At 50.0% G+C, this 25,054-nt stretch overlaps 1 protein-coding gene across 5 annotated transcripts in view; it reads left to right on the top strand.

The window, feature by feature from the left end:
- SLC39A14 (solute carrier family 39 member 14) overlaps positions 1-24,849 on the top strand; it is a 48,732-nt gene extending 23,883 nt beyond the window's left edge. For 4 of the 5 annotated variants that reach the window (XM_070459681.1, XM_070459682.1, XM_070459679.1 and 1 more), the window contains 8 exons: positions 8,818-9,092; positions 11,063-11,249; positions 14,570-14,739; positions 16,669-16,791; positions 17,509-17,697; positions 17,848-18,055; positions 19,112-19,296; positions 21,694-24,849. In XM_070459681.1, coding sequence (XP_070315782.1) covers positions 8,818-9,092; positions 11,063-11,249; positions 14,570-14,739; positions 16,669-16,791; positions 17,509-17,697; positions 17,848-18,055; positions 19,112-19,296; positions 21,694-21,840 — 1,484 coding nt within the window. In that variant the 3' untranslated portion in view covers positions 21,841-24,849. Of the gene's footprint in view, positions 1-8,817; positions 9,093-11,062; positions 11,250-12,033; positions 12,204-14,569; positions 14,740-16,668; positions 16,792-17,508; positions 17,698-17,847; positions 18,056-19,111; positions 19,297-21,693 lie in introns of all 5 variants that reach the window. The other variant, XM_070459680.1, reaches the window with a different exon arrangement.
- Positions 24,850-25,054: the final 205 nt, after the last annotated feature.

Raw genomic sequence — 25,054 nt, 5'->3', positions numbered from 1 at the left:
GAAGTTTCTTCTGGTGGCCTGGAAAAAGATTCTTTAAGTTCAGTAACTTAGCTGGGCAAAGTCCCAGTGTTGAACCTTCTGTGTGAAATTTTTGTGAAGTGCTGTGTGTGATTACAATCATCAGATTCTGTTTTTCCTCTCATTTCAGAGAAATCCTGGGGTTTTTTTATCTGTGAACATATCTTCAGTTGCAGTCTTGGGTTCTCTGTCTCAGGCACATCAGGAATGACAGTTATCCCGACACTGGTGTCGTGTAGTCATTTCATTTTGGACCTGCTCTCATTTGTCGTTTCCATCCACATTCGCTTTGCTCACCACAGACCTTTTGTGAACGTTTCCGTGTGAAATTCCTGGCAGAATTTAGTTCTCTGTTCATTATAATCTGTGTGTTAGTTCATCAGTGATATGTTCTTAGTGTTTTTTTGCTACGCCTGCATCTCCTTTTGTTTTCTTCCCACCTTTGAGCCCTGGTTCTATTGCGTGAGTGTTCTAAGTGAGCGGTCTCACAGAGCGAGGCTCCAGTGAGGGCCTGCTGTCTCCGGAGTGGCAGTCTCCTTTCTGTCTACGTCTTTGGCCGGCTGTCTCTTCTCATCGCGTTCACGCCAGTGCGTCTCAGCTCTGTTGGCTCTGAAAGAAGTCAGTGACTTGCTTCCCACCACGTCGAAGCGGGTTTGTCCCCCTCCTCAACGACAGCAGTGCCCGGGGCCAGGTATTGGTGACAGAGTGTTCTGCGTGCAGCCTGAGTTAGACAGGTGGCCGGATTGGGCCTCTGTTCTGGGACTTTGGTGGCGCCCAGTGGCAGGGTTCGACCCTGGGTTGCTGGGGAGGTGCTCCGTGGTGCTGAAGGAGGAAGAGAGACCACTGCACTTGGACAGCTTCCCCAATTCAGCCTGTGGCCTCGCAGCCCTGACTTCCTTTCGGGGGAGTCAGCCCATTGTTCTTGTTCCCCTGTCACCCGCTTCTTTGTTTTCCAGCACCTTTTCCCACTACTCCCCACTGGAAGGGGAAGAAGACTTGGTGGCAGGTTGCCTGTCTCTGCATCTGGGGAGGGTTAGTGAGAATCCTCCTGCTTCCTCCGGGCCCAGCCAGGACCGGGAGATGAGCCACCTGCATTCCTTTCCTTGCTTCTGGTTTGGAAGTTATTATATCAGATTATGCCTCTTTCTTTCTTTGCTTGCTTTTGGTAACTTTCAGTAGGGGGGTGGGGGAGGAGGCTTGCTTTTTATTATTATTTTTTAACTCAAAAGTTAATTATTAGGGGAAGGAAAAATCATGACTCCATTTCAATTCCCCATCTTAATTCAGAAATCCTTATTTTTATATAGTGTTTCAAAATACATTAGCTTTCCTAATACACAAAGCTTTGGATTTGCTTTCTTTTGTCCAGAATAAGGAACTGACCTAGTGAGATCAGTGAGATGCTTGTTCAGTCACTCGGTGGTGTCTCACTCTTTGCAACCCCATGGACTGCAGGACGCCAGGCTTCCCTGTCCTTCATTATTTCCTGAAGTTTGCTCAAACTCATGTCCATTGAGTCTGTGATGCCGTCCAATCATCTCATCCTCTGTCGCCCCCTTCTCTTCTTGCCCTCAGTCTTTCCCAGCATCAGGGTCTTTCTAATGTGTCAGCTCTTCGTATCAAGTGGCCAAAGTCTTGGAGCTTCAGCATCAGTCCTTCTAGTGAATATTCAGGGTTGATTTCCTTTAGGATTGACTGGTTTGATCTCCTTTCTGTCTGAGGAATTTAAGAACTTCTTTAGCACCACAGTTCAAAAGCATCAGTTCTTCAGCATTCAGCCTTCTTTATGGTCCAACTTTCACATCAGGACATGACTACTGGAAAAACCATAGCTTTGACTAGACAGACCTTTGTTGGCAAAGTGATGTCTCTGCCTTTTACTTGAGGTACTTGGGGTCACTGCATATTGGACCCCTTCCCCCAAGCCCCGTGGTCCTCCTGTTGCTGAAGCTGGCGCTCTCCTGCTCACTAGCGCCCATGACTCAGAAGACAAATGCCAGGGCTTCTGAGTCCTCGGGTCCTCCACCTCTACCCTGAGGCCTGGCTTCGTCTTTGTCTGCAGGTCTCAGGGGTTTTTATACACCTGTCCTGAGGAATAGGCGTGTAAAACATATGTAGTCGTATATACATCCTCTTGGCTCACCCAGACCACTCGAATCTGTTCACCCCTCAGTAGTTAGCCTTTTGCGAGAGGTATACAGTGGAGAGACAGTCCTATTAGGCTGACGGGTCACAGGCCTAGAATGAGGTGAGGAGGGGATTAGAGGAAGAACAGTCGCATGACCGTTTTCTGTAGCAAAGAGCTGGTGGTGGCCAGCAGTGGCGGGGAGAACCCCCGGGAGCAGGGGGCTGGTGGCAGCTGTCTTGTGGTTAGTAGTTGGGTCACTGATGCTCACAGCCCTGGAACATGTGCTAAGGCCACGAATACCTCAGAGACCCCACCACCCCACCACCCCCCGCCACTGCTGTTTATCCACAAGAGGAATATAAGAGAACTCAGTGCCTTTCTTCTTCATCTTTTTAAAAAATATTTATTTATTTTACTTGGCTGTGTTGGGTCTTAGTTGCTGCACGTGGGATCTAGTTCCTTGACCAGGGATCAAACTGGGCCCCCTGCATTAGGAATGTGGAGTCTTAGCCGCTGGACCACCGGGGAAGTCCCGTCGATGCCTGTCTTTACGTCCTTTGAATTTCAGGCGAGGAGACAGTTGAGATGGCTAAAGATGATTCACTTAGGCCAGTCAGTAGTGCAGCCAAGGACTTTGGGAGCCGACCTTCCTGTCACTGTCTCCTCCCTCTTTCCCCTGCTTCTTGACCTGCACCTTCTTTTCTACCCCTCCAACCACCTTGGTCCTGCTTTCGTTTCCCAGTTTTAACTGAAGTGCTTTGTAAAAGCAATGCACTGTCTTCCAATGCACTGTGCTCCCACGCAGCCTGTGCCTTAGGGGGCATCGAGCAGGCGGGGGGCAGGTAGGGTCCCAAACACATGCTTTGCCTGCTTCCTGTGGCTCGCTGGGTGGCCTTGGAGATCGCTGTGGCTTAGCCGAGTTTGTCCCTGGGAGCACAAGATCTTATCTTCCATGTTCACTCCTTAGCCCAGAGGAATCTGAGAGGAAGACCAGTGGGCCGTGTGGCCAGCTCATGGTCAGGGAAGGGAGTGGACGTTAGAAGGGCCAGCAGCTCCCAAGCCCCCCGGGTCTCTGTTTGCCCATTTTGCTCACATCAATGTCCAGCCTCTGGACCAAGCAACACAGCAAGGCACTACTCCGTCCACACAAGGAGAAGTAAGTGTTTGCTCATCTCTGAGACGGAGTGGGCATGGGAAAAGTGTGGTATGATAAATGCAACAGCGAAGTACGCTGCAGGACAGAGTGCCGCATCCAAGATGAGGTGCTTCTGGGCCACGTGAAGGGATGGGCAGGTAAAATCCTGTCTGAGCCTCCTCCCAGGAGGGAAGGAACTTCTGAGCTTCCACAGAGGGTCAAGAGAGTGACCTGTTGACTCTCATTCCCCCCTGCCCCTGGGGGGATGGTTAGGTCTGGCGCCTTGAAGACAGACCTAAAGCACTAAAGTAATTTACTTCTTTGAACCTGAGCCAAGTGAACAAAGGGGTGGAGAGACTCCAGCTTCTGTTCAGTGGGGGAGCCTGGTCCTCTGAGCCGACAGCATACTCGAGCCTTTGTCTCTGCAGCTTGTTTTTAATGCCTGGCCCCACTTGCTCTGCTTGCTCCTCCTGGAAGGAAGGTGGCCCTGGGGGCAGCTGGCTCAGCTCCCTGGGGGGAAGGCGGGGTGGGGAGCAGCCTACCCAGGACCGCCCATTTCCAAGCCCTTAATAGGGCTTGAGCTTCCTCCTGCAACGGGCCGTGCATCGAGGACCCCTGCCCAGCTTCACCACTCAGCCACTCCAAGAGTGTATGTATTTTCTTCCTCTCTTCTTTGTTTCCTCCTAAGAATCTCTTATAAGTTTTTTTACCCCCTTAGAATAACTTCAGTGTCCTTTGGAGCAGAAAGCTCCCCTCATGTGTCTGCCAAAAGGCCAGGGTCACTTGGGTTTGAAGTATCTTTAGTGACTCCAGGATCCCTGGACCAAGACTTCTTACTCCCCTCCAGTTGTGTGTAGATTCTCCTCTGACTCTCAGGTGGATTGGGGCGGGGTGGGGGGCATGTCTGGCATGAGGACCAGGCAGGAGGGCTCTGCCATCACCCACTCTTGGCTGCCATGGTAGGGGGGCTACTGGGTTCCTTAAAGAGCAGATGCTAGTAGATGCTTACCTTGACATAAATGCTCATCCAGGTATAATTACAGTATCTTGAGTCTCTCACCCTTGAAGTGTTTTTGCATGTCTCTTATTTCTTTCTTTAAAAAAAAAAAAAAATTATTTATTTGGCTGTTCCAGGTCTTAGTTGTGGCACATGGGGTCTTCAGTCTTTGTTGAGGCATGTGGGATCTAGTTCCCTGACCAGAGATTGAACCCCAGACCCCTATATTGGGAGCATGGAGTCTTAGCCACTGGACCACCAGGGAGGTCCTGTGTCTCTGTCGTTTCTAAGTATTCTGAAGTTGCTGCAGATTAATTGGATTGCTTGGTTTTTTGGGGTGGGGGAGCTAAAAGCAAAGGTAACTTTATTGGGGAAGCCAGCAGTCTTGGGGAGAAGCTGGACTCCTGTTCCAAAGAACCATATCCCCATTTGCTGGTCAGGGAGCAAGAGATTTTAAAGGGGAAGTTCCAGGAATGCACTGGAGGAGGGGCAGCTACGTACCGAGGGGCACAGTCACCGTGAAATGCTCGCGTGGTGGTCTGATCAGTGTCGCCATGACTGCTTTGAGTACAGTTAATTTTCAATTCCAGGGTCAGTTTGTTCCCATTTCCTTGAGGTAAACTCTCAAGATTGTGTAAGATGGAGCAGCTTATGTCGTGGCTAAAGTCTGGTCATGATTTAGTCATGACCAATTATTTGTAGATTCTCCTCTGACTCTCAGGTGGATTGGGGCAGGGTGGGGGGCATATCTGGCGTGAGGGCCAGGCAGGAGGGCTCTGCCATCACCCACTCTTGGCTGCCATGGTAGGGGGGCTACTGGGTTCCTTAAAGAGCAGATGCTGAGTAGATGCTTACCTTGACATGAATGCCCATCCAGGTACAATTACATCTGGATGTACAATGTACATCTTCCATCTGGTGGGGGCTCCAGTATTAAAGGATATGGCTCAGATTATGATCTGTGGCCCTTGCACGCGTGCATGCTAAGTCACTTCAGTCGTGTCCAACTCTTTGCAACCCTGTGGAGCGTAGCCCACCAGGCGCCCCTGTCCAAGTGATTCTCCCAGGCAAGGATACTGGAGTGGGTTGCCATGTCCTCCTCCATGGTGCATTGCTTGTTTTGAAACTTGTAACGTGGCTGAGACATGCCCTGAGACACACCTGGGCAGACTCCCTCCACGTGTCTTCAGGGCGTCTCACGCCTGGGTTTGGGGGTACTTACTGGGACTGATAGAAACTGGGGTCAACCTGTCCAGAGACACACAGGCTTCGGTGGCTTCTCCACGAGGCCCGGGGTGTGTATGTGTGTCTCCACACAGCAGGGACAGTGGTTAAGTGCACCCTGACCTTAGTGTCACTCAGACCTGGCTTCAGATCATGAAAATTTGATTTCTGGCTTCACTGGTCTACTTACTGGCCATGGGTCACGCTCCCTAATCTCTAAACCTCATCTGTTGTTGCTGAGTCTCTGAGTCAGTCCAACTCTTTGCGGCCCCATGGACTGTAGCCTGCCAGGCTCCTCTGTCCATGGTATTCATTAGGCAAGAATACTGGAGTGGGTTGCCGTTTCCTTCTCCAGGGAATCTTCGTGGCCCAGGGATCAAACTCATGTCTCTTGCATTAGCAGGCAAGTTCTTTACCATTGAGCCACCAGGGAAGCCCTCATTTGTTAGGCAGAGATAAGTGTTCTACCTTCTCTTACAGGCATTGATGAATGTCAGATGCTTCAGTAAAGTACTGGGACCGCTAGCAGCTGATCGCATCAGCTCTTTGCCTCCCCTTTCCTAAACCCAGGCAGCCCTCCCCTACTTGTTTTAACAGCACAGCACAGGCCTTAGACAAATCCCACTATGGTCCGGCAGAGAACAAGACTTCTTTGTGCAGCGGGGTTTAGCTGTTTTAGACTAAGATCCACCCTGCTAACTAACCATGATTTAACTTTGGTACTTGGTAAAGATTTGAGAGTTTTTAGTCCCAAAATAGCCATTTCATAAACTACCTTCTGGGCGGGTGCCCAATCCATTCGCTGGTGCATGTTCACTGGAGTGATGGTTTATGTCCCAGATTCTGGCGTGTGCCTCATGTGTGGGACCTAGAGCCTAGGATGTCCCAGCTGTGCTTGCAGTTGGAGCTTGTGTCTTGGGTGCATTGCAGGCCTGGTGCAAAGCCAGCCACAGTGCTTCCTTTGGCAGCTTAGTATCTGACTGAGAGGGGATCGCAGTGGGGGAACCCTGCTAATGATTAGTCATATAATCATCGTAGCCCTGTTTTATTGAGTGCTCTCTTGCGTCTAGTCGCTTGCCAAAGCTCATGTCATTAAATTTTCACAATAGTCCAATGATGTGGATACCAATTTTACAGATGAGAAAACTGAGGTGTGGAGAGAGGCCATGCAACTTGGCCAAGGTCACTTCTGGGAATCAGCGGCATGAAAATTCAAGCCAAGTCTTTTGACCCTGAAGGCCATGGTACACTCCATCACTGCTCACAGTGATTCTAGAATGTTGACTCTGGTTAAATAACTTGCCCAAGATCACACAGCTGGTAAATGGCAGAGTTGGGCTGCTAGCAGGCCTGCCGTTACTCACTCTGCTCTGGTGCCTCTGTCCACCCCAGGCACTGTGCCAGAGCCCTGGATGCCCAGGGAGATGGGGAAGTGACTGAAGCACCCGGTTCCCGGGCCCCAGATTAAATAGGAGGCTCACTTCCCACTCCTGGTATTTGTTTATTTCACAAATTAAATTATAACTCTACTAAGGGAAATGATTAACTAAAGAAAAGTTGTCAGTTGTGCTACCAGAAGGTTTCGTTTTTCTCTGTTCTTTCTCGGTTCTTAACTCTGTTTACATAATTGTTCCACTTCTTTATTTAATGTTAAACTCATGATTCTGCTTTTTATCGCTGCATACTGTTGCGTGAAATCAATATAATTCACTTGATCACACACATCTTTCTGCCAATGGCTTTTTTATTTTGGGATTGCTTCTATTAGTGTAAATTCCAGAAGAAGTAGAATTATTAATGAATTGAGATACATTTATTATCATATAACTTTTCCAGAGTCATTTAGATAGCCACCAGAAGTATCTTCTTCTGTTGTTTAACCTCACTAACATTTGGTTTTATATCTTTTTTAAAAAATGTTTCGCTATCTTAGTAAGTAGCACCCCCCATCTTTTAAATGTATATTCTTAAACCAGGGAGACCAGGTTTTTGGGGTTGTTTTGTTTTTTGTTTTTAATTGGCTGTACTGGTCTTGCGGGCTTTCTCCAGTTGGGATCCGGAGTGGAGATTACTCTCTGGTTGTGGTGCGGTGGTTTCTCTGGTTGCGGAGCATGGGCTCTAGGGCATGCGGCTGCAGTAGTTGTGACTCACCAGCTTAGTTGCCTTGAGGCATGTGGAATCTTCCCGGACCAGGGATCAAAAACCCATGTCCCCTGCCTTGGCAGGGGGATTCTTAACCACTGGATCACCAGGGAACTCCAAGACTAGTAGTTTTCATATTGGTTCCCTAATTTAGGTAGTGTAGAAATAACTCTTTGGCATGTTTGATGGTGTATATTTTCCCCAGTCTACTTCCCCCCACCTTTTAGTTGTACTTTTCATTTTTTTAGATTTTTCCTTTGAAGAATTTCAAACATATACAAAAGTAGAGAGAGTAGTATAACGAAGTCCCATCACTTAGTTCCAACAGTTGTCACCTCATGCCTAATCTTGTCTCATCTGTACTCTAGTGCAGATATTCCCTCCTTTGTTATTTTGAAGCAAATCCCAAGTAAAATACTTAATCCATGATAATCTCAGTATCTCTAAAAAGATACAGACTTTAAAAGAAAAACAACCACATGACTTCCCTGGTGGTCCACTAGCAGAGTTCACCTGCCAATGCAGCGGACCTGGGTTCCGTCCCTGGTCTGGGAAGACTCCACGTGCAGCGGGTAAACTCAGCCTGTGCGCCACAACTACTGAGGCTGCGCCCTCGAGCCTGTGCTCTGCAACGAGAAGCCCACGCACTGCAAATAGAGTTGCCCTCTGCTTGCCGCAACTAGAGAAAGTCCATGTGTAGCAAGGAAGATCCAGCACAGCCAAAAAAAAAGTTAATTTAAAAACACACATAGTTTTTCTTTCCCTTTTTTTTAAAATTATATATAATTATTTGGCTGTGCTGTGCCCCAGTTGTAGCACCGGAGGTCTTCAGTCTTTGTTGTAGCATGCAGACTCTTAGTTGTGGCATGTGGAACCTCGTTTCCTGATGGGGATCGAACCTGGGCCCCCTGGAGTCTTAGCCACATGGACCACAAGGGAAGTCCCTACTTTTAAAAAATTTAGTCAGACCTGTTGAATTTGTTTTTATTTTCTGTTACAAAAGAAGGATTGTTCTCAAAAGTTAGGCAGAGACTTAAAGAAGGGGTGAAGGGTCAGCTTTGGTACTGACGGAATCCAGAGTCTGAGGAGAGACCCTCCTGTCTGGAGTGAGCCCTGTGGGTCTGGTATGGAAGGTAAGGGTGGGCCTCTCACCTGGCTCTTCGCTCTTTGCAGGCTCATCCGTCACCATGAAGCCTCTGCGCCCAGCCCTCCCCAGCTACTTCCTGCTGACCCTGCTCATCATGCGGACAGCTGCTTCTGAGGCTCGTGCTGTGTCCACAGGGACCACCCTCAGCGCAGCCTCTTTTCTGCAAAACCTCATGCATCGCTACGGGGAGGGTGACAGCCTTACCCTTCATCAGCTGAAGGCCCTGCTCAACCACCTGGACGTGGGAGTAGGCCGGAGCAACATCTCCCAGCCCGTGCAGGGCCCGAGGAACCTCTCGACGGTAAGGCCCTCAGCTCCGCCCGGCACCAACTCTACCCGTTCGAGGTTCACAGTCTAGGTGGGGGCCAGGTGAGCCTTGATGACAGAACAGAGGAGCCACTTCTTGCCTTGCAGGCTGGGTCAGCTGGTCTGAGACTCCAGCTGCACATCACAACCTTCTCCATGGGTGCGTTGAAGCCCTTAGCCCAGGACAGCCATGCAATAGGGGCTGCCTGCCGTCCAGACCCTGCCGCAGAACTGTACTGGGAACTCCTGGAACTGCTGCTAGGCTGGGGCTCCTGGGTCAGCTTGTGTTTCTAATGGAGTTTTTGCAAAGGCCTTTGCGCATCATCCTGGGTGAGCCTCAGAGTACCTCCAGGGGCAGGTGGCAGATCTTCATCATGTCCTCTGTACAGTGAGATGGACTTCCGTGCTGACTTAGACAGTAAAGAATCAGCCTGCCAATGCAGGAGATGCAGGTTCAATCCCTGGGTTGGGACAATCCCCTGGAGAAGGAAATGGCAACCCATTTCCTCCAGTATTCTTGCGTGGAAAATCCCGTGGACAGAAGAGCCTGGCGGGATACAGTCCATGGGGTTGCAAAGAGTCAGACATGACTGAGTAACTAAGCAACAACAATATACTGAGATACTGAGGGACCCACGGCCATTGCCGCAGGGACCGGGATTAAGACTCGGGTGTTTTGGCTTCTGATTCTCTCTTCTGTCTTCCGTGTCATCTTGGCCAATCAGTCTGAGGCCCTGTGGCGGCCAAGTGTAAGTCACCCGCGATGTCTTTATGCATCTGCCTGTGCTGAGTGTTGTGAGAAAGGCAGAGAAAATGAGTCATCTTCAGGGAGTGTACCGTTCAGATGGGGAGCTCAGCCAACCAAGGACAGAGTTAGCTGATACTCGGATGAAATGTTAAGATGCTGTGGGTTGGCGAGTCATTTCTGGATTCAGAAACGACAGGAGCGGGTGAGTATGGGCTCACTGGTCAAGGAAGCTTTGTGGGTGGGGCATCCTGGAGCTTCTTGAAGGAGAGCAGAGTTCAGAGAGGCCAAGTGGCCAGAAGTGGGGGACTGTGTGGCATGGATGTGGGACCATGGGGGCGTGGCACGCCTCTGAGTCAGAGGAGCCTGCCCTGGGCTGGGGCTCATGCAGCCTGACCCCAGCGGCCTTCCGGTGCAGCACAAGGATACTAGGGGTCACCACGTCCAGCCCCCAGCTTTGTAGGCCCAGGAAACCCTCCTTCACCAGCCCTCCCAGAGCTGACTAGCTCATTAGACACAGACCCACGTAAAACCACACTCAGTGAAAGACTGACGTATGAATGTCTAATTAGAAGTGAAATGGCAGTGTTTCAGGGGAATGGTATGTGAGAACCACTTACCTGATGCCTCCCAGGGAACTGAGAGCCCAAGTCCACTGGGCAGCCCACGCCTCTCCCTGGCAGACCCTGAATCTTCAGGTACCCCTCCACCCCTCCCCAGTCTCTGCCAGCACATTCTGCAGGCTGCGGGCATTACTGCACATGGCCCAGGAGACCCGCTTCCCCGTAGACACCTGTGCTCAGTGGCTCTGGAGAAGCATCTGAAATCTGCATTTTACTGTAACAGCTCCCGGAACGGTTGTGATGTGGAGCCAGATTGAGAATCTGGGAGAAACTGCATCTTCAGGCATGCACGCAGAGGCACATTTTCCAGCAGCCACACCCTGGTCGTAATGATTAGAATTCAGTTGTTTCCAGAACTTCTGGGTAGCCATTCTTAGATGGGCGTGTGGAAGGCATGTCTGGGTGGCCAATCTCTTAAGATTACTTATCAGTGTTTTAAGTTTAGGGACTACTTTGCTCTCATCCTTGGAAATTAGCCTGCAGATTCCATGAAAGTTAGCCAGGTCCATCTTCTGTTCTTCATCCTGGAGGGCTCCTCCGGGGCAAGGTGTGACCTTGGGTCCTAAGAAGCTTTCTGCCCCTCTCTCTTGGTTTCAGTGCTTCAGTTCTGGAGAACTCTTTGCTGCCCACAACCTCAGTCACCAGTCGCAGATCGGGGAGCGTGAGTTCCAGGAGTTCTGCCCCACCATCCTCCAGCAGCTGGACTCCAGGGCCTGCTCCTCCGAGAACCAGGAGAATGAGGAAAACGAGCAGACGGAAGAGGGGAGGCCCAGCTCGGTGGAAGGTGAGCCGGGATGGGGAGGCAAGCAGGTGTCCATGCTTGTCAGCCCAGGGACTGCCGGGCTGATCAGATAGAGTGGCTCGCTGAATGATTAACCAGTTATCCTCCTCTTATCATCATCAGGAGGGGTGAACTGGAGTAATGTATAAACTGATATCTCCCATGCTCATGAGACCAGTCCAGCACATCACCAGGCTGGGCAGTGTGGCTGGTGAGCAGTCAGTGTGAAACTTTTGGACCACTTTTCCATTTTGGTTTTCATTAAACTACCAGGGGGCCAATGCCTTGGTTTTTTGAGTTTAGCATTTAAGGCCTTTCACAGACTGCCCTCGTCCCACTTCATCCACCTGCCCACCTCCTCTGCCTGGACCTCTGCTCCAGCCACAGTGGTTCACGTGTGTGCACGTGGCTCCCTTGGGCCTGGATCGAGCTCCTGCAATCCTGTCCTGCTGGTATGAGCTGCTGGCATTTGGTACCTGGCACATGCCACCTGTGTCCTGCCCCACGTCATTATTTAACTCCTGTATAGTCTTTAGCCTTTCATGGGTTCACCTGCCCCTCCATCTGAAAGGTAAGCTGCTTTAGATAGCAACTTTGGTGTATGTTTTCAGGCTTCTTCACAGCACCCAGCAAGAGATACTCGGCAAGCATTTACTGATGGGCTGGCGGAACTCTGTCTGCCCTGGTTGCGGCTGAGTTCAGAGTGGGGGGTTGCACGCACCCCCAGCAGCAAGAGCACCCCCGCCCGCGGTAATGGCGGCCCTCGTCTGTTCTTGTTCCTCCACAGTGTGGGGCTTTGGCTTTCTCAGTGTCTCACTGATTAACCTGGCCTCTCTCCTGGGAGTCCTCGTCCTGCCCTGCACAGAGAGAGCGTTTTTCAGCCGCGTGCTCACTTACTTCATCGCCCTGTCCATTGGAACGCTGCTGTCTAACGCACTCTTCCAGCTCATCCCAGAGGTGCAGTAGAACGGAAGCGTGCGCGTCCTCTCTCCCCGGGGCATCCCTGCCCCAGCCTGTGCTCCAAGGCCCCTGACAGCCGCCACCCGAAACACTGACGTCTTCTTCTAGTCAAGGGACCCCAGTGACTTCTGCCTCTGAATCTCCAGGGCCTCCTGTCACTCCCGGGGCACCCAGGTCGGCCTCTGGCCTCTTCAGGGGTGGTCAGATGCAAGGTTGTTAGCACTCACCCCCGTCACCCCCACCCACCATCACCACGCTGGGGGTCCGTCAGCCTCCTTCCCCTTCCCCAGTCAGCGCCTTTCCGAAGCCCTGTTGGCAGGGCTTGAAAGGAAGGTGGCGGTGGTGGCTGCCCCTACCCTTGGTCCGCCTGACCGCCTGCCGTTCTAAATAGAGGCCCTGGCCGTACTCCGGTGTGGCCACCAAGAGACGATCCACCTGGGGTGCGGTGGAAGGAAAGAGGCTACCGACGGAAGAGCAGAGCTGGCCTAAAAAGAGCCTTTTCAAAGCAGGCCCTAGTGCACACAGCCTGGGCTTTGCTGGCGGCTCAGTGGTAAAGAAGCCACCTGCCAGTGCAGAAGTCACAGGTTTGATTGCGGGGTCGGGAAGATCCCCTGGAGGGGGAAATGGCAACCCACTCCAGTGTTCTTGCCTGGGAAACCCCATAGACAGAGGAACCTGGTAGGCCGCAGTCCATGGGGTTGCAAAAGAGTCAGACACTACTTATGACTAAACAAAAACCATCTGCAGGATACAAGGCCAAACATAGAATCCAGACTCTGAAACAAAAACAAGTGAAAGGGACTGCAGCCCTTCACACCTTGCATCTGGACTTCTTCCTGATAGGAGTGACTTCCTGGCGCCCTGACTTGACTGTTTTGAAATGTTCGTTAATTTTGTTCTTTAATTGTAACCATTGAAGAGCTTAAAAAAAAAAAGGCCCAAGGTGACAGTCTGCCGGCGTGTCAACTCAGGCAAGGCCGCGCAGCGGGGCAGTGGTGACGTGTGTTGGCTTTGCCTTCCACAGGCAGCTGCCCAGCTTTCCCAATCACAAGACTTCATGGGGACTTCCTGGTGGTCCAGTGGCTAAGACTCCGAGCTCCCAACACAGGGGGCCTGGATTCAGTTCCTGGTTATGGAACTAGATCCCATATGCTGTACTAGCAACCAAAAAAGAAAAAAAAAGACTTGTGGGATGCCCAGCCTTGCCTTACCTCTTCCTGCTTCATGATAAGAGAAGAAATTTGGTTTAAGGTGAACCATCTCGATGCTATGTCAGAATTGCACATGAATCTAGCAAGTACTTCTCAGGGCAGGCCTCATCTTGGGCTATTTTTTTTTCCCAGCTCTGGAAATTGAATTTATTAATTTTTTTTTCAAGATCAGAAATGAAATGCTGTGTTGCCTGTTGAATAGGAATACAATAATGGTGCATACTCCGCCCCTGGATTCACAGGGGAGGCCGCGTCCTGGCTCGGTTTCGTCCTGCCTGGAGTATGTCACCCTGAGAAATGGAAGAGGAAATATTTTTTGGCGGGGTGATCTTGGAAGTCTGTTCTCTACGCTGCAGCCCTCTCAAAGCAAATGGAAACAAACAAAACCTGAGGGACAACCTCTGGTTGTCTAGTGGTTAGGGCTCCGGGCTTTCACTGCTGTGGCCTGGGTTCAGTCCCCTGTTGGGGAACTAAGATCCCACAAACTATGCAGCCAAAAGAAAAAGCAAACACAAAAAACATAGAGGGAAAAAAATGGCAAGAGAACCTGGGCTGCTGAGAGCGTGAATTCTCTGGGCATCGGGCCTTGTTTACCCTTTCTGCCCTGCACTTCTGACCTGGTTGCGCCCTGTGCAGTGCAGACCAGCTGCGAGGAGCGTCCACGTGTCTGCAGTGTGGGGCGGATGTGCAAACACGCACGGCACAACGGTCTCTTCCCGGGCTCCTGTTTCCTCACTCAGATAGCCCTCGCGTCCAAAGTCTGCCAGGCCTGGGGACACTTGGGCTAAGACCGCAGCTGCCCCGCCATGCACAGCAGCAGGCAGTTGGCCTCGGCCACCAGGCAACAGGGGCAGGAGAGAGACAGCGTTCCAAGGCCACCTCAAGCTCCTCCCCCATTTCTCCTGAACTTGATTGAAGAAAATTTCATCAGACTTGAATCACTAATAAATGTTCTGTTTCTCTCTCCCTCCCTGCTTGTCCCTCTGATTCTTCTCTTTTGTCTCCTTTGTTAATATCTGTCAACCAAACCCCTCCTGACTGCTCCCTCCCCGACCACCACCACCTGCCTTCCCCCAATGGTGGCTGCCATGCCCTGGGGCGTTGGCCCTTGCCCCTGTCCCGGGTGGGGCTGGCTCCCCTCATCCATGGCAGTGTGGGGGTACGGTCTCCTCTGCGTGACCGTCATCTCCCTCTGCTCCCTCCTGGGGGCCAGCGTTGTGCCCTTCATGAAGAAGACTTTTTACAAGAGGCTCCTGCTCTACTTCATAGCCCTGGCGATTGGAACCCTCTACTCCAACGCCCTCTTCCAACTCATCCCTGAGGTATGGCGAGCCAGGGCCCTCTCGCGAGCACGCCGCCTCCTGGGGACTGCGGGGTGCAGTGGGAGGGACCCCCATCTCCATTCATGGTGTAGTGAGGAGGTCTCTCCTTTGGAAAGCGAAGATGGGACGCAGATACAAGCCGGGAGGGGCAGTTTGAGGCAGTGTGAGCAGGGAGTAGGTCTGAGAGCTGGTGCAGATCCCAGCTCCCCTTGTGCACTAGGGCAAGTCACCTAACCCCTCTATGCTGCAGTTTCCTCATGCAGAAAAGGGGAAAATAATGGGCTGGACCTCAGGATGAGCTCATGAGGCTTCTATGAGTTCATGTTCATAAATCACCTGGTGCTCGCTACCTACCAGGTGAAGAGACATAGTGTAGCTAGGTCACATGATGGCCCCCAATTTGAAGCTTTGGGCACCAAAACCAGAATCAATAGGTCTCAGTGAAAAGAAATTAGTTCTCCTCAGTAGGGCATAAACTTCTAAAGATCCTCTGTCTTTTGCACCAGAAAGTAAGCTGAACCCAGCAGTCTGGCCTCACACGTGTTGAAGGCCCCGTTGCCCCTTCACCTGGGCTAACCAGGACACCCTCCGTGGCAGAGGAAGAGCACTGTGTTTGTAAGGTTTAACAGGGCCAGGAAGGAGTCCCTGATGCCGTGTGGTCTCCTGGTAGACCCGCTGATGCAGGAAGCCAGCATGAGGTGCTTCACTGCGGGTGGTCTGACAGGCCCAGACCCGCCAGAGGTGAAGCAGAAGGATGGCGCCCTGCGTTGCTTGTAGCACTCCGTTTTCCACGCTGTGGTTTTGTGTCTCCTGAGTTGGTCCTCAGATCGCTTCTGTGATGTGTAGGAAACAAGGGCTGTTTGACCTGTTTAGCAAATGCAGAGCCCGGCCTGCACAAGAGCTCATGTCCTGGTTCCTTTAGTGGAGAACTGTTAGTTGCCTGTGTCCACTCCTCTTTTCCTTAAGATGGTTTGACTCTCTTGGAAGGTTGGCCTGAATGAGTCATTTCTATTCTAGAACTTGACCTTTAATGTCTCTTAGAAAACTACACTGGGATTAGAGACTGCATTTTCTCTCTTTAAAAGAGAAAAGAAAAAAAAATGCTTAGTTTCTAAGCAGCCCAGAGTCCCTGGTGCTGATGGCCCCTTTTATCTGGGGCCCATCCATGAGATGCTGGTGTTTGCTGGTGAGGCCCATTTTCTATCAGAAAACTGAGGAGCAGGTCAGCAGACACTTTCTCAAGTTCCTCGCTGCCGCACACAAGTTAGGAGCTTCACTGGGAATGGTATTCTCCTAACTTCCACTCCTGTCTGCTTTCCCAAGGATTTTTTTTTTTCCCTAAGTGAAGTTTCAAGAACCCAAAACAAACTTCCCCAGATTGATACATGCAGTAATACTGTCTGCCCCCTTGGCTTTGTGGTCACTGGGAGGTCTGCGGTCAGAAAGATGCTGCAATTCTTACTGTTCCACCCGGGAAAGGATTTCCCATTTTAGAAAGTTTAATTACACCATCTCCCTGTGTGTTTACATGCAGGTCATCCAGGGAGACTCGATAACGACAAAAATAAACACAAGTGTCTCCTTAAATACGGAATTTGCCGGCAGAGTCTGCCCTTATTACAAAGCACCAGGAGAAAGTAAAGACAGGGTTGTTAAAAGTTCGGCAGCCTTGTCCGAGCCTGTTCTTCCTGAAAGTAAAATTCGAAGGACGATGTGATGTCTTTTGCATCAGAAAATCAGCTAGAGAGAACCCAGCAGGTCTGGTGGCATGACATGAGAAAAACATCAAGGGTTAGATTTTGTTGGAAAAAAGGTGAGGTAGATGGCAGAGTTGTCCCAGTCTCTTCCTTTCCTGGAGTCAAGGAGATGGTGAAAGAGAGGAGAGGGGACCAGTGAAACTCAACTCACTTTGTTTTCCTGGGTCCACAGGCTTTCGGCTTCAACCCCATGGAAGACTATTATGTCTCCAAGTCTGCAGTGGTGTTCGGGGGCTTTTATCTCTTCTTTTTCACAGAGAAGATCTTGAAGATGCTCCTTAAACAGAAAAACGAGGTGAGGCCTAATTGTTGGTAAAGGAAGTGCCTCTCGGGAGAGCATCCGTCTCAGAAATGTGTCCCAGGCGTGCTGTTGACCTCAGTGCTGATCAGTGAGCTTACCTGGGTCCTCCCACCGTGGGCTCAAACCCACAGACTTCCTAAGTAGATAAACCCGCCTCCCCTCGGAAAGGGGACAGCAGGGGATAAGGGCAAACCCGAAACCAGGTCTGGCCTCTGTGCCTCCTCCCAGGCAGTGACTTGCCCTCTTTATCTTATTCTAGATTATTTCCTTAACAGATTTTTCAGCCCTTGAGATGTAGGAAGGGCACCGTATATGAAGTAGTCCGCAAGGAAATGAGACCGGTTTTTGTGGCGCAGTTCCCAGAAGTCACGTTTGGTGCCTGGCTCCTAGTTTTCCCCTAAGCAGTTGATGAATGGGATACAGTCAGCCGTTGTGAGGAGCCTCTCTAAGCACCTGTGCTGTGCCTCCTGCCAGGAATGAGCACTGGCCCCTCGGTCACTGCTCTGAGATCCGCCCCATGCCAGCCCCACGCCCCACCCCGCCCCTTTCGGCTTTCTCCATTACCTTGCCCTCGGCCTCTGTCTCTCCATTGCCTGCTCGTGGTCTCCCGGACGGTGGGAGTGAGGTCCTTCCGGTGCTCGTGGCACCTGCTGGGTGGGTGGTTTTGGTGAGCATTGCTCTGGCTTGACCCCCTCTGCGCGGTGCCGCCAGCATCATCACGGACACAGCCACTACACCTCTGAGACGCTCCCCTCCCAGAAGGACCAGGAAGAGGGTGTGACAGAGAAGCTGCAGAACGGGGATCTGGACCACATGATTCCTCAGCACTGCAGCGGGGAGCTGGACGGGAAGACCTCCGTGGTGGACGAGAAGGTCATCGTGGGCTCCCTGTCCGTCCAGGTCAGTGGGCCGCCCTCCGCTGGGGGATGCGGGTTGGGGTTGGAAGGTGGGAGGGGCTTGAACGGTAACAGCCTTGATGACTCGGGCCTGCCCTGAAGGTCTGCCGTCCACCCTTTGACCTGGGGGCCTTGGGGTCGGGCTTCCCGGCAGGACCTGCAGGCTTCCCAGAGCGCCTGCCACTGGCTGAAAGGCGTGCGCTACTCAGACATCGGCACGCTGGCCTGGATGATCACCCTGAGCGACGGCCTCCACAACTTCATCGACGGCCTGGCTATCGGCGCCTCCTTCACTGTGTCCGTCTTCCAGGGAATCAGCACCTCAGTGGCCATCCTGTGTGAGGAGTTCCCACATGAGCTTGGTAGGTGCCTGGGCACTGCCCCCACCCAGCCTGGTCCACTGTGCTGTCTCCCCCCTGCCCTTTGGAACACAGACCATCTTCAGTGGACACATTCTTTGTGCTATGTGAAATCAAACCACTGATTCTCAACAGCCAAATCAATCACTGAAAATCGATCATTGGATAAGGACATCCTTGGCAGTCCAGTGATTAAGACTCTGCACTTCCACTGTGGGGGGCACAGGTTTGATCCCTGGTCAGGGAACTAAGATAATGCGTGTCACACACAGTTTGGCCAAAAACACCCAGAAAGTTCATCGTTGGAAATGTTGGAGTTTTTACCAGCATGTTTGTGGCTCAGTTTCTTCACTTCTACACTGGGATTAATAGTGGTACCTGTCTCGTTGACTCATCGTGAGAAACATGGGGGGAAAAATAGTGAAAAGGACTTATGGCGTGCCATTCACTAGACTTAAGTTTTCAGTATTGGTTATCTCTTACATCCTATTAATCTTCCAAAGGCTGAGCTATATGTTAGAGGTCTGGTGGGTAGAAGAAAGTGATGAGCCGGTTGGAAATTCCTTGGTTTTATCAGAGGGAGAGAGTAAAAAGCCAAGACTCTTTTGAGGCTCAGATATTCAAGGTCATATCCCAGCTTTGCCATTTATTGTCTTGTCAATTTGGGCAAATGACTTAACATCTGTCCATCTCGATTTTGTTTCCTAAAAACACCATGCATTACAGTTTTGAGGAAGGAAGCTCCTTCTATTTCACCATCAATCAAAAGAGAAGTGAGGCCATTGTAGGTGGTTTTCTGTCTTGAGAATCCTGTGCACTGTGTTCAGCCTCCAGGCTGGACGCGCATGGTCAGCCTCATAGATGCAAGCTTGCAAGCATCCTTGGTGTGGAGGTCAAGGGGGCCTTAGTCTGTCATTATGAGCTGTAGTCTGGGGCTGTCAGGATTTTCACCCAGACTCCATCCAACATTTAGGCAGCCTGTCCTCATCAAGTTGTGTGTCCCGAAACCTGATATGACTCTTGTGCCCACACCCTCCCCTCTCATCCTCCCCACTGCAGGAGACTTCGTCATCCTTCTCAATGCCGGCATGAGTCTTCAGCAGGCTCTCTTTTTCAACTTCCTCTCTGCCTGCTGCTGTTACGTGGGCCTGGGCTTCGGCATCTTAGCCGGCAGCCACTTCTCTGCCAACTGGATCTTTGCACTGGCTGGAGGAATGTTCTTATATATTTCACTGGCTGATATGGTAAGTCTTCCATAGTTTTAATGCCTTGTAGGCAAAACTGGATCAGGTTATTAATTTAAGTTCATTGAGTGGGATGACAGCTAAGGTGCATTAGTTACTTTGTTTTTAATAACAACTTTATCAATGAATCAGTTCATGTGTGTGCAGGTGCTAAGTCAGCTTCAGTCCTGTCCAACTCTTTGCAGTCCTGTGGGCTGGTAGCCTGCCAGGCTTCTCTGTCTGTGGGATTCTCCAGGCAAGAATACTGGAGTGGGTTGCCATGCCTTCCTCCAGGGGATCTTCCCGACCCAGGGATCAAACCCAGATCTCGCATGTCTCCTGCATTGGCGGGTGGATTCTCTACCACTCGGCCCTGTGGGAAGCCCAAATTTGTATACCACACCATTTACCTATTTAAAGTATACAGTGCTTTTTTAAAAGGGATATTAGATTTTTAAAGGATGAAAAGCCTATGTTCCTTAGGTACATGTCACTGAAGAAAATGATCTATCTCAGCTCCAGGGTCTTTACCTAAGTATCTTTTAGATGTCCATAGATAAATAGAAAGGAGGCAAGAAGGGAAGGAAGGAAAGAAAATTACCCATAATTATTCTCCCTCAGAACACCACCACTTGGCTTTATTTCCTGTTTCTTCACAATGCATCGTGTTTGTTTTTAAACAACTAATCACACTGAATATACACTTCTGTATCCTAGTTTCTTTTTTCACTTAATACATCCTAGACATTTTTCTTGCTGCATATTCTTTAAAGGCATCCTTTTCAGGGAATTCCCTGTCAGTCCACTGGTTAGAGTGCCACACTTCCCACGTCAAGAGGCGTGGGTATGATCCTTCTTTGGGGGACTAAGATCCAGCATGGCATGCCAAAACCAAACCAAAAAAGGCATCATCTCCACTGCTGGTATTATTTGGTGGGAGAGTGTACTTGATCCAGAACAGGAATCACAAAAGGCTACATTAGTTTAAGGTTTTAATGTGTGTTGCCAAATTGCTTTCTAAAACAGCTTAACCTTCCTTTACATTATTAGCAGTGTCTGAAAGTATACATTGTACTGTGCCCACTAATGTCTGTTTGAGTTTGCTACTTTAATACTGATTTGTTGCAGCTTTTTCTCTAAGGAGGTTGATTTCTTTCCTTAAGGGCATGACATGTTCTTTGGCATGTTTGAATGCATTATTTTCTGTATCCTTGGAAAGTATTATTTTAGAAAAATCATTTGTTTGTTTATTTTTGGCTGCGCTGGGTCTTCACTGCTCCAAGCAGGCTTTCTCTAGCTGCGGCGAGCCGAGGCTACTCATCCTTGCAGTTCATGGGCTTCTGATTGCTTCACTTGTTGTGGAGCACAGGCTCTAGGGTTCACAGGCTCACTAGTTGTGAAGCACAGGCTTAGTTGCTCCAAGGCATGTGGGATCTTCCCCTGCCAGGGGTGGAACCCATGTCCCCTGCACTGGGAGGCAGAGTCTTAACAATTAGACCATCAGGGAAGTCCTGAAAAGTAGTATTTTTGATGAGATGAGAGTACTGACCACCACGGTCCATCCTCAGCCAATGGATTAGGGTATTTTTTTGTTCAATCCTTGGGTCAGGAAGATCCCCTGGAGAAGGGAATGGCACCCCACCCAGTATTCTTGCCTGGAGAAACCCCATGGACAGAGGAGCCTGCAGGGCTACAGTGCATGGGGTCACAGAGAGCCGCACATGACCGAGCATGCATGCCTTGCTAGCCAGCTGCAGGAGACCTTGACTCATTGCAATACTTAGCTCCGTTTTCTGGCCCCTTACACATTTGCTCAGTTTCCCCAACAAGTGGCAGTTTTATCAGAGTGGTTATTTTCAACCAGTCGCTGAACACATCCAGGGTTACATAAACGTTTAGTACTTTGTTTCACCTCCATAGTTGTAAAGCAGTGGCAACCACCTTGGAGAAAGGTGATAATGTTTAAGTTCTAGAAGTTACTGCTATTGATTTTCTTTGTAAACCAATCCTATTTTTTTATATACCCTGGTGGTTTAGCAGTAAAAGAATCTGCCTGTTAATGCTGGAGACATGGGTTCAATCCCTGGGTCGGGAACATCCCCTGGAGAAGGAAATGGCAGCCCACTCCAGTATTCTTGCCTGGGAAATCCTACAGACATGGTGGGCTACACTCCATGGGATCACAGAGTCAGACATGCCTGAGTAACTGACATGCATGCGTCTTGATTAAATATTATATATAATAGCTATTATAATAATCATATACACTAATGATGTGTTATTTTCACATAAAAATATAATAATAATAAACATTGTAATGATTATTCGATAGTATATATAACCGAATTGTCCTGCACCTAAAGGACCTGCAAGAAGAAAGGAACTGCAGCTCTTGTGTTCTTCTCTTTTCTTTCCCAGTTCCCTGAGATGAACGAGGTCAGCCAAGAGGATGAACGCAAGGGCAGCACCTTGATCCCCTTTGTCATCCAGAACCTGGGCCTCTTGACCGGTTTTGGCATCATGCTAGTCCTCACCATGTACTCGGGACATATCCAGATCGGATAGGGCCCCACCAGGAGCCGGCGGGGTTGGCAGTCCGTCCCCGGGCTGCCCGACCCCTGGCCTAAGGACGCCTCATCCAGGAAGCACTTCGGAAGAGGCGGTTCTATTAAAAACTGTGACACGGACTCTATTCCTACATTCAAATGTCAGCTGGTTTTGAAAATGCTCTGTCCAAGGAATAAGCTGCCCTGGAAACCAGCCTCTCGGTAGTGCCTCTGTCCCTTTCCTCTTCTCAACGCAGCTCGAAAGACAAGCCTAACTTTTCCCTCTGGTTACCTTGGCCACTTTCTCTCCCAACCAGCACTGAGACATTCTGAATCCTTGGCCAGGTGATGCAGAAAGAGAGCCAGGGCTCACAGCTTGGTGAGAAATAGTAGGAGGTGAGTCTACAGTTTGGGGCTCATAAAGTCTCAGTGTGTTTCCTGGGCCTCAGGGTGACCCATTTTTAAGTGAATTTGCCTTTTTTTTTTACAGCAAAGGTACAAAGGACAGGAATCCCTCTTATATTTTCAGTCTGTTCGGTTGCCTGTTCTGTCAAAAAGTCAGAGCTGGGAACAGATGAGCAGGGCTGGAGGAGAGGCAAGGATCGCTGTGTATGGACGAGGGGCGTGTGTCTTGTCAGGACAGTCGCTTATCCCCACTGGGACCCTGGGCCAAAATCGGTTCTGCGCCTGGTGTTCCGTGGCTGTCCAGCTGAGCGGCCAGTAGTTTGTGTTGCCTGAACCTCCCCTCCTTTCAGATGAACACTGGCGGACACGGGAGGGCAGAGAAGAGAGGTCTCTGAGAAACCCAGTGGCTTGCTACGATTCCCAGCCCGCAGCCCCCACCCCATCTCCTGAGAGACATGTCCACTGCCTCCCTAGCAGCACAGTCTTAGGCACAGTGACGACACCCGTGTCGGAGGGGAGACCGCACACATCCACCTCCCTGGACAACAGCTCCTCCTGCCAGGCGACGGGTTTCGACTTTCAGAACGGGACTGCCGCTTGGGGTCTTCTTGACGGGGTGAGCGGGGTGCAGGCGCAGGCAGCGTTTAGGACTTACTCCTGCCGCAGCTAACAGTACACTGATAGGCTGATAGCACACTAACAGTACACTGGCAGACTCTGAGCGGAGAGCGGAGCACCCTTGGTGTTCACAGAATAGGGGACCCAAGAGTTCCCGCGGCAACCAGCTGGGTCCCCCTTCCACCCTCACCCCACACCAGAGAGGGCAAAGCCTGTATGGAACTGAGTATGAATTATGCCAGTAACTCTTCAGAAAATGGGTTGATAGACTCGTGTGTGTGGGGGGGGGGGGGGGGACCGTAGGTCACCTGCTTGCCCTGTGGAGCCCTCTCCGCAGAGCTCCAGCTGTGAGGGGAGCTAGTCTCCAGGTTCACTAGGTGAATTGCTGTATTATTATCATATTGATAACGTGAGATTCCTCAGCCACTCTGGGGAGCCGACCTCCGCAGAAGCCTTTCTCAGCGGTGCCCGCGGTCGCAGACCAGCCTGTGCGCGTGGCTGACCGGTGCTGGTCCATCGCCACCGCTCGAGCGCATTTCCGTTCTCACAGGAAAACTTTTCCACTCTACAGTAATTGAGAGCATCGACTCTGGTTTTTTTTCTTTCTTTCTTTTTTCCTTTGGGAAACATCCCTCAAACCAGGACTATTCTTGAACATGAGCAGGAAAACCATTGGTGATGCTTTACAAGTTTTTCTCATCTTGCCTGTTGATTTGGATAGGTTTGAGAATGGGCGGAAGGAGGAGGAAAACTCAGTTCTCAAGATTCTAGATGTACTGTCAGGACAGACTCCCTGGTAGGATTACGGTCCAGTTTTTACCAAAGAACCAATTCCTTGAATGTTGGAATCTAACTTTTTATACCGTCATTATTATTGTCACTGTTAACTGTTTTGAAACGAATCTTTGTCTCTTCTGTTTCATTTTTCTCAGATTGCTTTCAAGAGCTAGCAAGAAATAACACTCAAACCTTAGGACCCTAGATGATTTTGCTTCCCTTAATTTACATGGATGTATTAACTTGATAATTTTAGCATTCCCTGTAGATCTGTCCTTCCTTACAGACACTGGTACTTGTGGAGTAGAATCCTAAGTAAGCATTAGTGGGTTTCTAGTTTTAGGAGAAGAGCCCAAAAATGTAACCTTGAGCAAATTAAAAAAATAAAATATGAGCAGTAGGGTGTTTTCCCTTCTCGTGCACATCCGTATGAAGAACTGACTTTCCTTTCATAGACACCTGCCTCAGAGGGGAGTTTTTTTCAAACTGTCACTGGTCCAGAGGCCAGTCCCAGTTGTAGCTTAGGAGGGGTAGAGACACCCAAATTGTGCAACGGATTACCTGTTGCCATGGCAACAGATTTGCCTCATGAATCGAAAATGTGGCAGTTTCTTTTTGAAGTGTTGGGTTTGCTGTTTCAAGCATTTGTACACAGAAGTCTGAGGAGTAGCAAGTTCTGAGGGCTTATTTCACGTCTGGCATTAGCATCTTCAGCCTGTCTCCCTTGTGGACCACCTTTCTCTAAGGATAACCAGGAAGGTATGTGTAACATGCAGGAGCCGTGACTCCAGAGGAGGGGTTCTGTTGCTTCTCACCCTCCCCCTGGCTTGCAGGTCTGCTGTCCTTGCCCCCAAGGGTTTTTGTGTCTAGTGTCAACTTAGGTCTCCCCTTCACTGGTCCTTCACCCTGGGTTTTAAAAAGAAAGCTTCTCTTTTATGACCTCCTAAGACCTGGTTTTAGTAAATCTTCTTCCACATGGTAATATGGAGATAGCAATATGTTGAAAATCTGCTTAAAAAGAAACAAAAGGTTGTCTGATTTTTGCAAAAGAGAGAGGTTAGCTTTTTATTATTCATATTTTATTTTACAGTTCTGCAATTCCATCACAGTATTTTTTTAAATGACTCAGGTGTTATGAAGATAAATTAGAAAATAAAATAAACTTAAGTTATGTGGACTGTAAATGTTTTTATTTGTAAGATTCTATAAATAAAGCTATATTCTGTAACTATTGAATCCCGAGTCATCTTTTGCAATAAGGTAGGTGTAATGGAGACTGTTGAACACAAGGTGGCGATGATGTCTCACTAACATGAAGCTTTCTTTTGCTGGCCCAGCTTACATTTGGAGAGGGGAGAAGGAAATGGCAACCCACTCCAGTATTCTTGCCTGAAGAATCCCATGGACAGAGTAACCTGGTGGGCTACAGTCCA

Source organism: Odocoileus virginianus, chromosome 31 (assembly GCF_023699985.2).
Source record: "Odocoileus virginianus isolate 20LAN1187 ecotype Illinois chromosome 31, Ovbor_1.2, whole genome shotgun sequence".
Lineage (NCBI taxonomy): Eukaryota > Metazoa > Chordata > Mammalia > Artiodactyla > Cervidae > Odocoileus > Odocoileus virginianus.
This window is presented reverse-complemented; position numbering and strand designations above follow the sequence as displayed.